The sequence below is a fragment of the Emys orbicularis genome, chromosome 4 (assembly GCF_028017835.1).
Source record: "Emys orbicularis isolate rEmyOrb1 chromosome 4, rEmyOrb1.hap1, whole genome shotgun sequence".
NCBI classification, from domain to species: Eukaryota; Metazoa; Chordata; order Testudines; family Emydidae; genus Emys; species Emys orbicularis.
In genome coordinates, this window is record NC_088686.1 from 138832801 (window position 1) to 138846831 (window position 14031).

Consider the following 14031-nt stretch of genomic DNA (forward strand, 5'->3'; position numbering starts at 1 on the left):
TGTGGGTAATAAAGATGGAAATGATAATGATTGTAGATTATGCGCAAGGTTGCTCACCTCCTCGCTGCCGCTTGTCATGGGATAATTTAGGGCTGCCAAAAGCTGGCTGTCAAGTAGCAATTCGACAATAAGGCTCGCCTCCCTTTCGGGGCTTGTACCGTGCCGGGCTCCTCAGCACTCAGGCTGCTAACGAGCCGATTAGAGGCTAGCACCGTGCTGTTCCCAGCTGCCTATGGAGGCAACACAGCCGCCCTTCTCGTCAAAGTGTACCCACTCCCTCTGCAGCCACTGACCTGTAAGAGAACAGTTTCCTTCATGTGTGCGCTCCCCTGCTGGGGACGGTCGGCTCTGGGACGCACCTGCTTGGTATGGATGGAGGGAGACTAACTTGATATTTCCACAGGAGATGAAGGAAGACAGAGTGCCTAACTCCCTTAGTTTCCATTCGACAATCCCAGTCGGAAGATGGTCAAAATTGGCATCTCTTTGACAGTCCCTCTGCCCCTGCTTTAATTTCACAGCTAAATCCCGGCAGGGGCCGACATTCCCTTTGCTTCCTCAGATAAAGCACTTTGAATTTCAGATGCTGCACCAGCGCTTCTCTGAGCATTTCCAAACGTCCGAGGGGCCTGAGTCTCCTCTCGCCTCCACCCCGGGATCTCTGCTTTCTCCACCGTTACACCCAGGTGGGAAACCGGGCCCTGCATCTCTTTGCTCTGCAGCTGGGGGCGGAAGACGCACGTAGACCAGTCTTCTGCACGCTCCTGGGCCCAACTGGGCAAAAAATGTTAATGAAGCTTTTTTGGCCGCCCCCCGGAGTTGTGGAGTTCTGTTCAAGTTTGGAGTGACGGCCGGCGACCTCTTCTCCACGGGAGCTTGTGTTTAAACAAAGAAGTTCTTTCCTTCTTATCTTTGCATCTGTCTAACAGCACGTGAACCTGGAGCCTGTGCCTCCCAGCTCTCTGCTCTGCCCTGCCCGGCCGTGTGACCCTTTGGGTTCCCCAGCTACACCCAGTGCTCATACATACCACCTGTGCGGAGCAGCTGCTGCTATCGCACCTTAGCCCTCTGCCCATCTGTCTGTGGATCTAGGCCTCTGCCGTTCTGCACGCTGAACCAAGGCTTATTGAGAATGCTATTTCAACCTTGGGCCCTCCGTTGCAGGTATAGATGGTGGAACTGGAGTCTACTACTATCAAAGGAGGAAGCTGAGAGAAAGGATGGCTTTGAGGTTACAGTGCCGGCCTGGGAAACAGGGGTTCAGTTCTTAGCTCTGCCATGGGTTCCCTGTGTGACCTTGGGCACATCACTTAGCATTCATGTGCCTCTGGGGATGATAATCCTTCATCTGTTCTGATTGTAAACTCACTGGGGTAGGGGACCGTCTCTTAGGGGGGGTGTACGAACAGTGCCTTGCACAGTGGAGCCCTGATCTTAGATGAGGCCTCTAGGTGCTACCACAACACAAATAATATAGCGCCCCTCAGATCTAAGGATGCCTCCTTAAAATGGCTTCATGGGGGGGGGGGGGGGTAGGGGAGGTATGCACGCACACAAAAAGTGTTTTGCTGCCGGTGGCTGAGATTAAACCCTAGATGCTTCCTCAAAGCATCTGTGCTCAAGTCCCATCGGAGTTACGCGAGCCAAGCTGGCTCATTGTTTTCTACTGAAGGAGTCAGATGAGATCTCAATTTTATTTTACCTTTTTTTTTTTTCCCTCTCACCCTGTGTCTACAACTTTGGATGGAGGCGGCATATTGTTATAACAAGTCCCCGAGCCCTTTCTCAAAGGAGCCTCTTATCCCTGCAGATCCCGGCGGATTACAGAAATAGCAATAACAGAGGATCTAAAGAATGAGACAATTTCCTGTTCCGATAAGGCAGAAGCCGAAGAGCAGAGTCATTGTAAATTTCTCTGTTTATCACATTTGCTTTCACAGACGGAGAGAAGAGGATAAAATGTGGCCACTTGTTTGTTGCACAAGGGCTCTTGGTGAAATGAATCATAGAATATCAGGGTTGGAAGGGACCTCAGGAGGTCATCTAGTCCAACCCCCTGCTCAAAGCAGCACCAATCCCCAACTAAATCATCCCAGCCAGGGCTTTGTCAAGCCGGGCCTTAAAAACCTCTAAGGATGGTGATTCCACCACCTCCCTAGGTAACCCATTCCAGTGCTTCACCACCCTCGTAGTGAAAAAGTTTTTCCTAATATCCAATCTAAACCTCCCCCACTGCAACTTGAGACCATTACTCCTTGTTCTGTCAATGAAATCATGAAAGGGACTCTCGTGTGGCTTCTCCATATCACCAGAGCCCCAAGATAGAATGTCTAAGGGATGGGTTCAGAGGGGTAATGATGCAAAGGATTTGATGGATGGGTATCCACGTAAAAGCATCCAGTGGAGATTTAACTATTTGTTCCACTTATTAGCTCCCCTGGCTCAACCTCCTACCATGCCTGTGTCCCCATTTGACCTCCCATGTGTTGCACCCATTTACACTAGATCTGAGGCCATCTGACTACTCTGCAGCTTTTAAAGTGAATTGAGTGCTGGTGACAGGCAGCGGATTAGCAGCACCAGAGATGGGCGCTGTGCAGTTGGCCAGGCGATGGGGACTATGGGAGCTGAGCTAATGGCTGGGAGCTGAAGCAAGGCAAATTCAGACTAGAGATAAGGTGGAATTTTTTTTAGCAGGGAGGGGAATTAGCCACTGGCACAACTTAGCAGGGTTTGTGGAGAATTCTCCATCGCTGGAAGTTTTAAAATCCAGATTGGATGTTTTTCCTAAAAGACTATTTTCGTTTAACCACTGCTATTGGGCCTAAAGCAGGAATTAATTCAGGGAAGTGATGTGACTTGTGTTCTGCAGGTGGTCAGACACAATGCTTCCTTCTAGCCTTAAAATCTATGACTCCGTGACCAAGAAGAGTGCAGGGGGATTATGCAGTCACTTAGGTTTGGATCTAGACTCCATTGGAGCCAATGGGAAGACTCCTATTTAAGTCAGTGGGCTTTAGCTCAAGCCCTTAGGAGGCTGGTGTTCATGGCTTGGAGGCAACATCATTTTGTTGCTGTTTGTTTCTAATGTTCTTTGTGTGTAAAGGTTTAAGAGGCTCATAGCTTCGAGCCCCCTGGAAAAGGATGGTTTGTGGAAGGCAGGAGATGGTACAGCAGATAGGGTTGCGGAGGGGAGTGCAACCTGGAGAAAGGCCCTGGGACTGGCAAGGGAGCAGGGCAGAATGGGATGGGGCGGCAGCCAGACAAGGGGCTTGGGCTGAGTGAAGAGAGCACAGGGGAGGGAGGGGAAGGAGAACAGGGCTGAGCCAGGTAAAAATAGAGGACATGGCTGTTTGAATGTTCCCAGTGGCTGGGTTGCTGTGTGGCCTCTTGGTGCCATTCCTGCTTAACTGGCTTGGCTACCCCCTTCCAAGACTCTGGCCCAAGGGAAGTGGCCAGAAGGAAGGGGCATGGCTGGGGTGCCTTTTTGATACAATGATCCCCGGCTGCATTAATGACCCTTGGCTACTCTAAACTACATCATGGTCTGGGATGGGATCAGAGATGGGATCCTTTGCTCTCCCGCCTCCTTGGGTGCAGCCAGCACTTATTGGATACATAGAGGATGATGTAGGCAGGCACATCAAAAGATCTCAGGCCCCTAGGTAAGGCGGCTCTGAACCACGCGGTCACCACACAAATATACGGGTGGTAGATATAGCTGGGGTGCCATTCCCAGCTCTCCCATAGGCTCCCTCTGTGGCCCTCCCTTTAATTAATCCAGTTTCATGCTCCCCTTGGGAGGTAGGTCAGGATTTTATTCCCATTGTACAGGTGGGGAAACTGAGGCGCAGAGCCAGGCTGCAGAGTTGGGAACAGAACCCAGGTCTCCTGCTTTAACCACTAGACACATTCCCTAGAGCAATGGTTCTCCACTTTTTCCATACAGGGGGACACACCCCTCCCCATCTAGCCAGGATCATGCTCCCATTTAACGATGTGGGAGGGGCATGGTGGTCATGACCCCCTGGCACCAGGTCAGGATGTTGGGTTGAGAACCCCTGCTCTGGAAGGGTGGGCGGCACCTGCTCTTGGTAAGTCACTCAGAGGCTTTGCAGCCTTGGTATCCTACTGGATTCAGTGCAGCTCTTGGATCCCCTTGGACTGGCCCGTAATGTGGTTTGTTTCATCTGCGATTCATCCGCAGGCTGTGACTTGGCTGACCTCATGGCAGTGTTCCAGTCCTTTAAAACCCCCAGGCTGGATCAACTCAATGCACAGTCTTCCGGGTTGCACTTGAAAAGAGCCCAGGCCAGCTTCGACTGGCTCAATGCAGCAACCGCAGCAGCTCATCTCTGTGGGCTGAGTCACTCTGAGTACAAGACACCGGCACCCCGATCTCTGCCCTGGCTGCCTATTTGCTTCAACATTCGACTCAAGGGGGCTGGTCATGATCTAGAAGGCCCTATGCCAGAGAGGGGTCTGAGTTCTTTGAGTGTATCGTCAAAACAGTGGATAAGGGAGAATTGGAAGATATAACTTTTTAAAAGCCTCGGACAAAGTTCCTGCCAAGAGGCTATTAAGGAAGCTAAGTTGTCCCGGAGTGGGAAGCAAAGTACTGTCGCGGATCAGAAACAGGCTAAGAGACAGGGAACAAAGGCTAGCAATTAGTGGTCAATTTCCAGTATGGCAGAAGGTTACCAGCAAGGTGCCTCAAGGTTCTGTGCTAGGTCCAGTGTTGTTTAATATATTTATCATTGATCTGGAAAAGGAGGCGAATAGGAAGGGGAGACAAAGTTACTGATGTTGATCAAGGCTAGAGAGGACAGTGGGGAGTTTCAGAGGGCTCTTATAAAGCTAGGTGAAAGGCCAGCAAGCTAGGAGATGAAATCCAGAGGAGACAAATGCAAGGTGATGTGTGCTAGAGGGAATAGCTTGACCTAGTCCCACACTTTGCTGAGTCTTAAATGCAACTGTAACCACTCAGGAAAAAGACCAGGGCATCGTTGTGGCCAGCACAATGACAACCTCTGCTCAAGGCACAGCGGTGCTCAAAGAAGCAAACCGAATGTTAGCAGAGGTACGGCGTGGGAGACAAAATAATACTGACAATCCCATAATTGCATGCGCTCTCCTTGAACAGCGTGCCCCGTCTTGGCCACCCCAAGTCAACAGAGAAAAAGGTCAGTGGTGCTACACTGATTTATACAAGTTGAGGATTTGGCCTAAGGATTCTGAATGCAAATGTAGTTGACCAGCACAGCTGCCCCAAATGGAGTGGATGCAAACAGTGTTCCAGAACATAAGGGATTCTTTAGTTACAGCTTTAAAATCCTTTCATCTGGGTCGACTAAGGAGTTATTAGCAATATGGGGCCAAATGAATCCCTGAGCTCAATGGGGAGTGCCACCAAGCACAAGTTTGGTCCCGGTGGGCAAACTTTGCTCTCAGTTACACTGCTATAAATCTATTGAGTCTGCTCTTGCTTTCACTGGTGTAGGTGAAACTGGAGTGGATGGAGTTACACTGGTGAGAGGAGAATCAGGCCCCTTGACTTTAAGGGAATGAATCGGGATTTGCAGTGGGGTAAGCATGAGCAGAAAGTGGCCTGTATAGTCAGACCAGCAGCTAACATACATTGATTGATACCAGCTGGGGTTCAGGGCCCTAGGCAACAATGGAATTCAATCCATTTAAACCAGCTGGGGGAATCAATCTGACCCTTTCCGTGCAATGGAGCTACATCCATTTACAGCAGGTGGGGATGTGGCCCATGATGTCTGTCTTGACAGCGTCCCTTTAAGGCTGCCAGCCTAGTCCAACCGCCCAGCTCCTGGCTGGCAGTGAAATCATTAAGCTGTTGTTTCCCCTGGAGTCCTTCATGGCTAGCGAATCCAAATAACTTTTTGTTCTCCCCTTCCCCTGCCTGTTGTATTAATTGCTGCTAACAGCCCAACATGGGCCTGGCATGCAGAGATAATGCTCCAGTCATCTCGACATGGGTCCCCTTTTGTACATGACACACGTAGCAATTTGTACTGACCCCTTTTGTTGTTGTTGTTTGCGGTGTGTGTGTGTGTGTGGACATTCAGAGAGTATTGGATTATATGCATCACCAGAGCTCATGGGGATTCATCAGTCACTGGGAAAGTCTTTCAGAGCGTCTGGAAATCAGTCACACTCCTCGTTACTTTGAGTGCAGGGCTTAGGTCTTGTATAGTGTCTCACTTCCCCCTCCAGCCTGTGTGTTGATCTTGATCTGTTCTTTCTTCCTTAGCCAACATACTTTGCTGTCTTAGCAGGCCTGTCCTTTATTGCAATGATCTGATCCCAAGCCAGTTGAAATTAATTGGAGTCTTCCCATTTGCCTCACTGGACTTGGGATCCGGCACGTACTGCTGAGTTAGATATGTGGAACATCTTTCCAGATGCTATCGGTTTCCAACCTGCCTGCCTTTCTGGGTGCTTGATTTGAAGCCAGGTTCGTACCTCACTTAAACTGATGTACATCCAGAGCGACTTGATGGCCTCTGGATCCACACCTGTGTAACTCAGAGCAGAAAGTTTGGTCCATGAACTGTGTTTTGGGTCACAAACAGAATGGGTTTGCTGGGTCTCTGTCTAATCCCCAGTAGACATTAGTCTGCAAAAACCAGCATATTGTTCAAAGACATGGCAGGCAGGCTCTGCTCAGGATTAGGGGGGTAAGGGGAGTTGTTTGTCAACAGTGAGGTGCATTGGCAGAACTGTATGTGTTAAATGAGGGCCAGGATAGCAGGGGATAGTGCTGGTCAGGATTGAGGGGCATTGGTAGAGCTGTGTGGGAGCCCAGGATTGTGGTAAGGGGGTGCTATAGACCAAGAAAGAGGTGCATCAAAAGAACTGGTTGTGGGAAGCTTGCACTGAGGCTGCCTGAGTGATTCTAACCTCCAGTGCCATCCATCTGCACTTAACACCCAAGAGTCTAAAATTCAGGTGGGAGTTGATATATAGGCCTAGGCAGGAAACATGGTAATTGCTGCATTTCTGCCTCCACCACGATGCTTGTGCTGGGTCTGAGTCTGGAGAGAAAATGAGGGGGAACAAAAACCAGTCACCGCTGCAGCTGTCCGTTTGCAGCAACAATATGGAGTGTCAGGTTTGCTGAACTCTGGCCCAGGAGGCCTGGGGTCTTAGGACTTGGAAGCAAAAATGAATCTCTGCTGATCTGAATCCCTTTGAAAGGCATCCATCAAGCACGAAGGGAGAATTATGGATGAGAGAGCCGAGAGGAGCATTAATGAAAGCTGATGATCTCCACCGCTCCACGTCTGTCCAGACCTCAGCAAACCTTGTCAGGTACCTGGAGCCTGCTGCGGGTGTGCCTCCCTTCTGCTGACCCCCACAGTGAGGTAACGTTGCTCAGCAGGTGAGGCTCACGCAGGCTACATTGCTAGAATGGCAGGGCTTTTGTTTGCAATCAGCTGAACTGCTCTGGTCCACAGGGATTGGGGTCTGACAGAGCAGGCGTCTGGCAGTCAGGACACCAGGATTCTAGGGGAGGTTCTACAAGGAGTGTCAGTGACTGTCTGGCCAGCAAGATCTAGGACGTGAGCTGAGCGGGCCTAAAGCAGGAACCTTAGGAAAAGTGCAGCCAGGGAAGAATGTTTGGATCCAGTTGGCACTGGGAGTCTCAGCACTTCCAAAAATCACACCCGAGGTGTCTCAGTTTGGGCTGTTGAGATAGCCACAATTGCTGTCCACTTGTGAAAATTTTGACCCAAATGACTATCTGATGCTTTCACTCCCCCTCCTCCCCAAGTTCTGCATTATTCCATTCCTGTCACCAGTCCCACTCTGGATCTGGTCACCAGTTCAATGTTAGCCTAGGACAGTAGTGAGCAGAAATGGAGCGAGCCGGTGGCTGTCTGATGGCCCCTATTTGAGATGAGTTGACTCATATCCATCCTGTTCCTAAAGATTGTAGGCACCAGTGTAAACTGGTATTCAGGCAACACACAGGGTTAACGCCTGTACTGCTGTGAAAAGTACCATGGGATCTGTAATCACCATGAGTGGTCAGGACCTTGGTTTTAAATCACACTGGAAAATGGCAGCCCCCAACCTGTATGGCAGCCCCCAGGGCATGCTGGGGCATTGGTTTTCTACGTACCAGGGGCGAGAGTCAGTCTTGGCCTATACAGTCTGCTAAACTGCTTTGGGACCAGATAAATGGAAGATGCTTTTTCATGCAAAATTGTCCTTGGTAGCCAAAAGAGGGGAAGAGAGGCAGGGAAAATACAAGAGAGAAGCAGAATTTTTCCTAACCGGGTGGTTTTTCCAAAGCGGCCTGCCAGACAGGGCTCTAACAGCCTGGGGAATTTTGGAATTCTTGGCCCTTTTGTATGGAAATTGCATGTCCTAGCAGCCAGGCTCACTCGCAACCCCCCCCAGCACCCTGGCTGTCTCAGAAGAGAAGCTGAGGAGTGCATGACCCATGGACACCAAACTCCTTTCTGTCCCATATATGGGGCTCCCTCCAGCTCAGTTTGAAACACAGTGTCAAAGATCAGTGCAGGTGAGCTAGTGCCACTGCTAATCTCTCTCTCTCTCAGGTGCTTATAAAGTCCCTTTACCGTCGTATTTGTGCACCTCACAATTTTTAGTGTAGTTCTCCTCTCCACACCCCTGTGAGATAGGGAAGTGCTATAAACCCGTTTTTACAGATGGAGAAACTGAGGCACAGAGCGACTGGGGAAATGACTTGCCCATAATCACTCAGCCTGTCAGTGGCAGAAATGGGAATAGAACCCAGGAGTCCTGACTCCTAGAGCCCTACAACAGTCCCAGCCAGGCTAAAGGTGGGATGCGCAAAGGTATTTAGGCACCTAACTCCCATTAATTGTTAGGTGCCTAAATACCTTCGCGATTCACACCCTGAGTTGCCATAGGTTTCCCAGGAAATCTGTGGCAAAGCAGAGAACTGCAGCTGGGTCTCCTGAGTCCAGGCTAGTGCCCTAATCCGTGGGCCATCAACCAGGACTGCACTGTCTAAGTGCTGTCAACCTTCACGCCTATTGCCAGGGCTAAAATCCACCCGAGAAATTATTATAAAGCAGACACCATGCCGCAGCTGAGCCAGAGGATGAAGTTGGAAAGCCGCCTTGAGCCTCGTCTGAATCCTTGTTAGCAACTGGAGTTCACAGCCGGGAACAAATCTGGAGCCGGCCTGAAATCCAGAACTTGTGGTCGGGGTGGGGAGATGAAAGTGGAAGATGATGCCAAAAAGGGGGCTGAGCAGGGAGGAGGGACATGTAACCGGGGTGCCATGGGGTTGCCCGGCCCTGCCCCCTTGTTGCGATAGGGCCAGATGTGGGTGCTCCCCCTCTTGATGCCGACTGATTGACACATCTCCAGCTCGCGAGGCGCCTGCCAAGCCCTTTCCATAGAAAAATGGATTATTCTACAGTCAGATTAATGGGCTTTCATTTTGCAAAACATCTGTCACCGTTAGTCCTGGACAGTGAGCGTGAAATTAGTTTTGACTGCAGAAAGGCTACGTCGGTGTGTAATATGTGACTAACATTCCAACGGCTCAGGGAGCAAGCTGGTGAATGAGAATTACCTGTTGAAAGAAGACAGGGCCGCATCTATATGCACAGGGAGAAGGGAGCATGTGGGTGCTGGAGGGGCATGTATGTGTTTCTGTAGTCAGGTTTCCATACCATGCCCTTCGCAGGGGTATCTGAGCCCCTATCTGTTGCCAATGGTATGTGCAGACGTGGGTTTAAGAGTCTTGTTCCGAGAGGGGATGTGTGTAGTGGAGGTGTGTGGGCGGGAGGACTCTGCGTCTCTCTCTTGAGTGATTCTAGGGCTTTCTAAACTGTGTTTGCCACTGATGCCTTGACAAGTCGGCTTGCTATGTCTGTACTGATGCTGTATGGGGAGGGCTGTCGCTGGTTTCTGCCCAGCGATGCGTTGCACTACTAGAGTGTATCTGACAACCACAAAGTGGCTTAGAGGAGTGGGGAAGTTCCAGGATCAGAAGCCTCATTTTTCAGATGGGGGAAACGGAGGTATAGCGAGTGGAAAGCAGCTTGCCTCCAATCACACAGCCTGTCAGTGTCGGAAATGGGAATAGAACCCTGGAGTCCTGATGCCCAGAGCCCTGCAGTAGCTACCCGACCATGCCTTCATCAGTAGCGTGCAAAATGATACGTTGTTTTCCTACACGCTGGCCCCTGAGATGAGGCCAGATAGAGTCACAGAGTTTAAGGGCAGAAGGGGCCACCAGATCATCCAGTCTGACCTCCTGTACATCACAGGCCAGCAAGATCCCCCAGCGCCTGCACCTTAAACCCAGCAACGGAAACTAGACCAACCAATGACAGCCCTCAGGAGCCTAGACTGTTCTGTGCCACAGACAGAGAAGAGAAGGGACTGAGGTGCACCTGTGCCCGAGGCCCCCGCAATGGCAGGCAGATGATGTTTTCTGTGTTTCGATGCACACATTAAATATCTGTACCTCTGTCTTCTCCCACCCAAAGTATCCCATAATGATTTCAGTCCTGACTCCCATTCGATGCTCAAGTATCCCCCCTCCCCTCTCGGTTTCCTTCTCATAGCTGAACTATTTCGATCTGACTTCCCCACCCCTATCCCCACTCCTCTGAAATGATGAACCAAGCCCTGGGGATGCTAACCTGTTGGTGCAATCACGTTCCCAGGGCAATGAAACCATTCGCACGCCAGCAGCACCCCCCTCTCAGCCTCCCCCAGAGTCCACATTGCTGACTCCCGTGGTGAAGTGACGGAGGTACTGATCCCACCCCAGCACTGCTAATACTCTGATAAACTGGGCACAACATAACACACCCTCATTCCAGCAAAGCACTGGAGATGCCCATTTTGATTGGATGGATTGATCCCATCTCTAGGTTAAACCCAACAACTCTTCCCCCGCCCCACCCCCTTCCAGCAGCTCCAATGAATAACACAACACAGGCATGCGGAGTGGAAGCTGAAATGTCTTGCGTCCTGCTCTGGAGAAGAGCTGGAGGGCTCAGTTTGATAAGGAGCCTTTCACCTCTGGTTGCCACTTCTGTGCAAGCTCACCTGCAGTTCTGCCAGAGCATTAAGGCACGTTGGGGTGATCATATGGGTGGGTGTCGGGGGAAGCTTACATGGCTGCTTCCTGTATTTTCTATGTTTGTGCTGAGGTCACTTAAGTTACTCCAGGTTTATACTGGAGCACTTGAGACCTGTTCCTGGCCTTAGCCTGAAGACTAATCTCTGCCGTGTAAGAGGTGGTTATGGAAAACAGATCCACCAAAATGCAAGATCCTTACTTTAGACAGCAGAAACCCTTCTCCGTCTCATCCTTTCCCTTTATTCCCCCCTGTCTGTACACCCCACATCCTCTGTAGCCCTACTTTCCATCCACCCACCCACCCATCAAAACAGCCATCTTTAATGTTTGTATCCATCCCATTGTTCATTTGCTCGTTTGACCTTCCATCCCTCCAATTTCCTTCCATTTAGCCTTATTCCAGATCTCCATCTGCTCCATCCATCCTCGATTCCAACCCCAATTGATTGCTCCATCATCTTTTTATCCACATTCCCCCTCTCCTCTCGGTTGTCTTTGTCCCTAGTTGGATGCTTCTCGACGTAGAGACAGTTGCAGAGGGGAGGGGGGATGAACATGTCTGGGAAGGGGTTCGCAGGCCTGAGCGCATTACCTTGTGTCTTCCAGATGTACATCCAGACCATGACGCTGACCATCTCGGTGAGCCTCAGCGCCTCCGTCTCGCTGGGCATGCTCTACATGCCCAAGGTGTACATCATCCTCTTCCACCCGGAGCAGAACGTCCCCAAGCGCAAACGCAGCCTCAAGGCGGTGGTGACGGCCGCCACCATGTCCAACAAATTCACTCAGAAGGGAGGTTTCCGACCCAACGGAGAAGCCAAATCAGAACTGTGTGAAAATCTTGAAACACAAGGTAACGTCCCCTCAGCTGCATGGCCAACCTTCCCTGTTGCCAAGGAAATGGGGCCAAGGCTCCTCGATGTGCGTGGGCTGCCGGTGGGTGACTATGGCTGCTCCATTTGACTCAGTGAGAAGGATGAGCTTGTTCCTTTGTAAAGCACATTGCAGGTGACATTCAGCCCTGAGCAGAGGGGTCAGCACAGTGACTAGGCGTCCCTCCAATCCTCAGAATGAGAGAAAGTGCTGCGTAGGGTTCGTGTGACTCTTCGGCACAAGGGGTGAACTTCACCCTGCATGATACTGCGTATTAGCCCAGTCCTGCTTCCGCGGAGGTCGAGGGGCATTGTGCCATTGGCTTTAACAAGAGGAGATGGGGGGCCCTGTACCAGGCAGCTGTGAAATCCAGGTGTAAGGACACTGCGTTCTGATGTCTGGAATTATGGGCCTAATGCAGCTCCCATTGAAAATCAGTGGAAAGACACCCACCGACTTTGGGGGGTGTGGGGGGAGCGAGAGATAAAAGAGCCATGCTTAGTGGATTCCATCATCCCCCAAGGCAACGGCCTCAGTAGCTAGAGATGGGGTGCAAGTTTCAGATCCAGGTCTAAGCCTCCCCAGAATCCAGGTGCAGGGAGTTGGTTTGGGCTGCTTTCTAATTATAGCCCCATAACTGAAAAATGCCTTGGCTGGTTTTAATTTGTGAGGGCATATGGATAGGTTTTAATTTTCAGATGTCTTCTCTCGCCCCTCCTCCCTCTCCTGTCCTTGGAGCCTGGAGAAGCAGTCAATCAGAGCCCCTGCCTGACGCTCTGGTAGAAGAGCCGTCCAGCTGACCTGTCCTGAAGGGCTCTGCCTGGGTTTTCGAAGCTGCGTTTGTATTTCCCATGTTTGCGTACTGGGGCTTCACAGCTTTCACTGACTTTTCTGAATGCCTCAGGGAGCCCTTTTGGAGCCTGCCTTCACCTAAGATCCCCACAGAGACACAAGTAACCTGTGGTGAGCTCCTGAGGTTTGGGAGGGTGGATGGTTACATGGTGCCCGCCAGGGCTGGCTCCAGGCACCAGCGCAGGAAGCAGGTGCCTGGGGCGGCCAATGGAAAGGGGCGGCACGTCCGGCTCTTCGGCGGCAATTCGGCAGCGGGTCCCTCAGTCCCTCCCGGAGGGTAGAGTGCCGATCGCGGCTTTTTTTTTTTTTTTTTTTTTTGCCGCTTGGGGCGGCAAAAATGCTGGAGCCAGCCCTGGTGCCCACACCATGAACTGCAGACCCAGTGTGTTTTAACTCGCCGAGCCACAGAATCGTGGACACTCGAGGTGGATAAGATGTGTTAGATCATCCAGATTATGTCCTTGGTTCCCAGGTGGGATTGTTGTCCCCATGCATCACAAAAGCCACAACCATAAAAAGAGACTAGCTGGCTCCTTTTGTTGCCAGTCTCCAAGGACTAGATGATCACAATAGTCCCTTCTGGCCTTAAAGTCTCTGAGTCTGAGACTGATCAGGCCATGGGATGAGCTCCCCTTTGGAGGGGGTCCCTGCGGGTCAGGGGTGAAGCACTTTGGTGGTACAGTGAAGTGGAAGCTATGCTGTGGACAGAGGACTCCAATCTCCAGGGCTGTGAATCCAGCACTAAATTCACTGCATTTCCGGTTTTAAATATCTCCCGGTGGGCTTTGTGCCGGAGCCCTGCAGGGCAGGTAGTACAAATCAGTGGTTCTCAACCAGGGGTACGTGTACCCCTGGGGGTACGCAGAGGTCTTCCAGGGGGTACATCAACTCATCTAGATATTTGCCTAGTTTTACAACAGGCTACATAAAAAGCACTTGTGAAATCAGTACAAACTACAATATCATACAGACAATGAGTTGTTTATACTGCTCTTATGCTATACACTGAAATGTAACTACAATATTTACATTCCAACTGATTTATTTTATATGGTAAAAATGAGAGTCAGCAATTTTTCAGTAATATTGTGCTGTGATTCTTGTATTTTTATGTCTGGTTTTGTAAGCAAGTAGTTTTTAAGTGAGGTGAAACTTGGGGGTACTCAAGACAAGTCAGA

At 50.7% G+C, this 14031-nt stretch overlaps 1 protein-coding gene across 1 annotated transcript in view; it reads left to right on the plus strand.

The window, feature by feature from the left end:
• GRM4 (glutamate metabotropic receptor 4) overlaps positions 1-12091 on the plus strand; it is a 183302-nt gene extending 171211 nt beyond the window's left edge. Inside the window, exon 9 of the mRNA XM_065403414.1 lies at positions 11735-12091. Within this exon, the coding sequence (XP_065259486.1) occupies positions 11735-12091 (357 nt within the window). The remainder of the gene's footprint in view (positions 1-11734) is intronic.
• The last annotated feature ends 1940 nt before the right edge of the window (positions 12092-14031 follow it).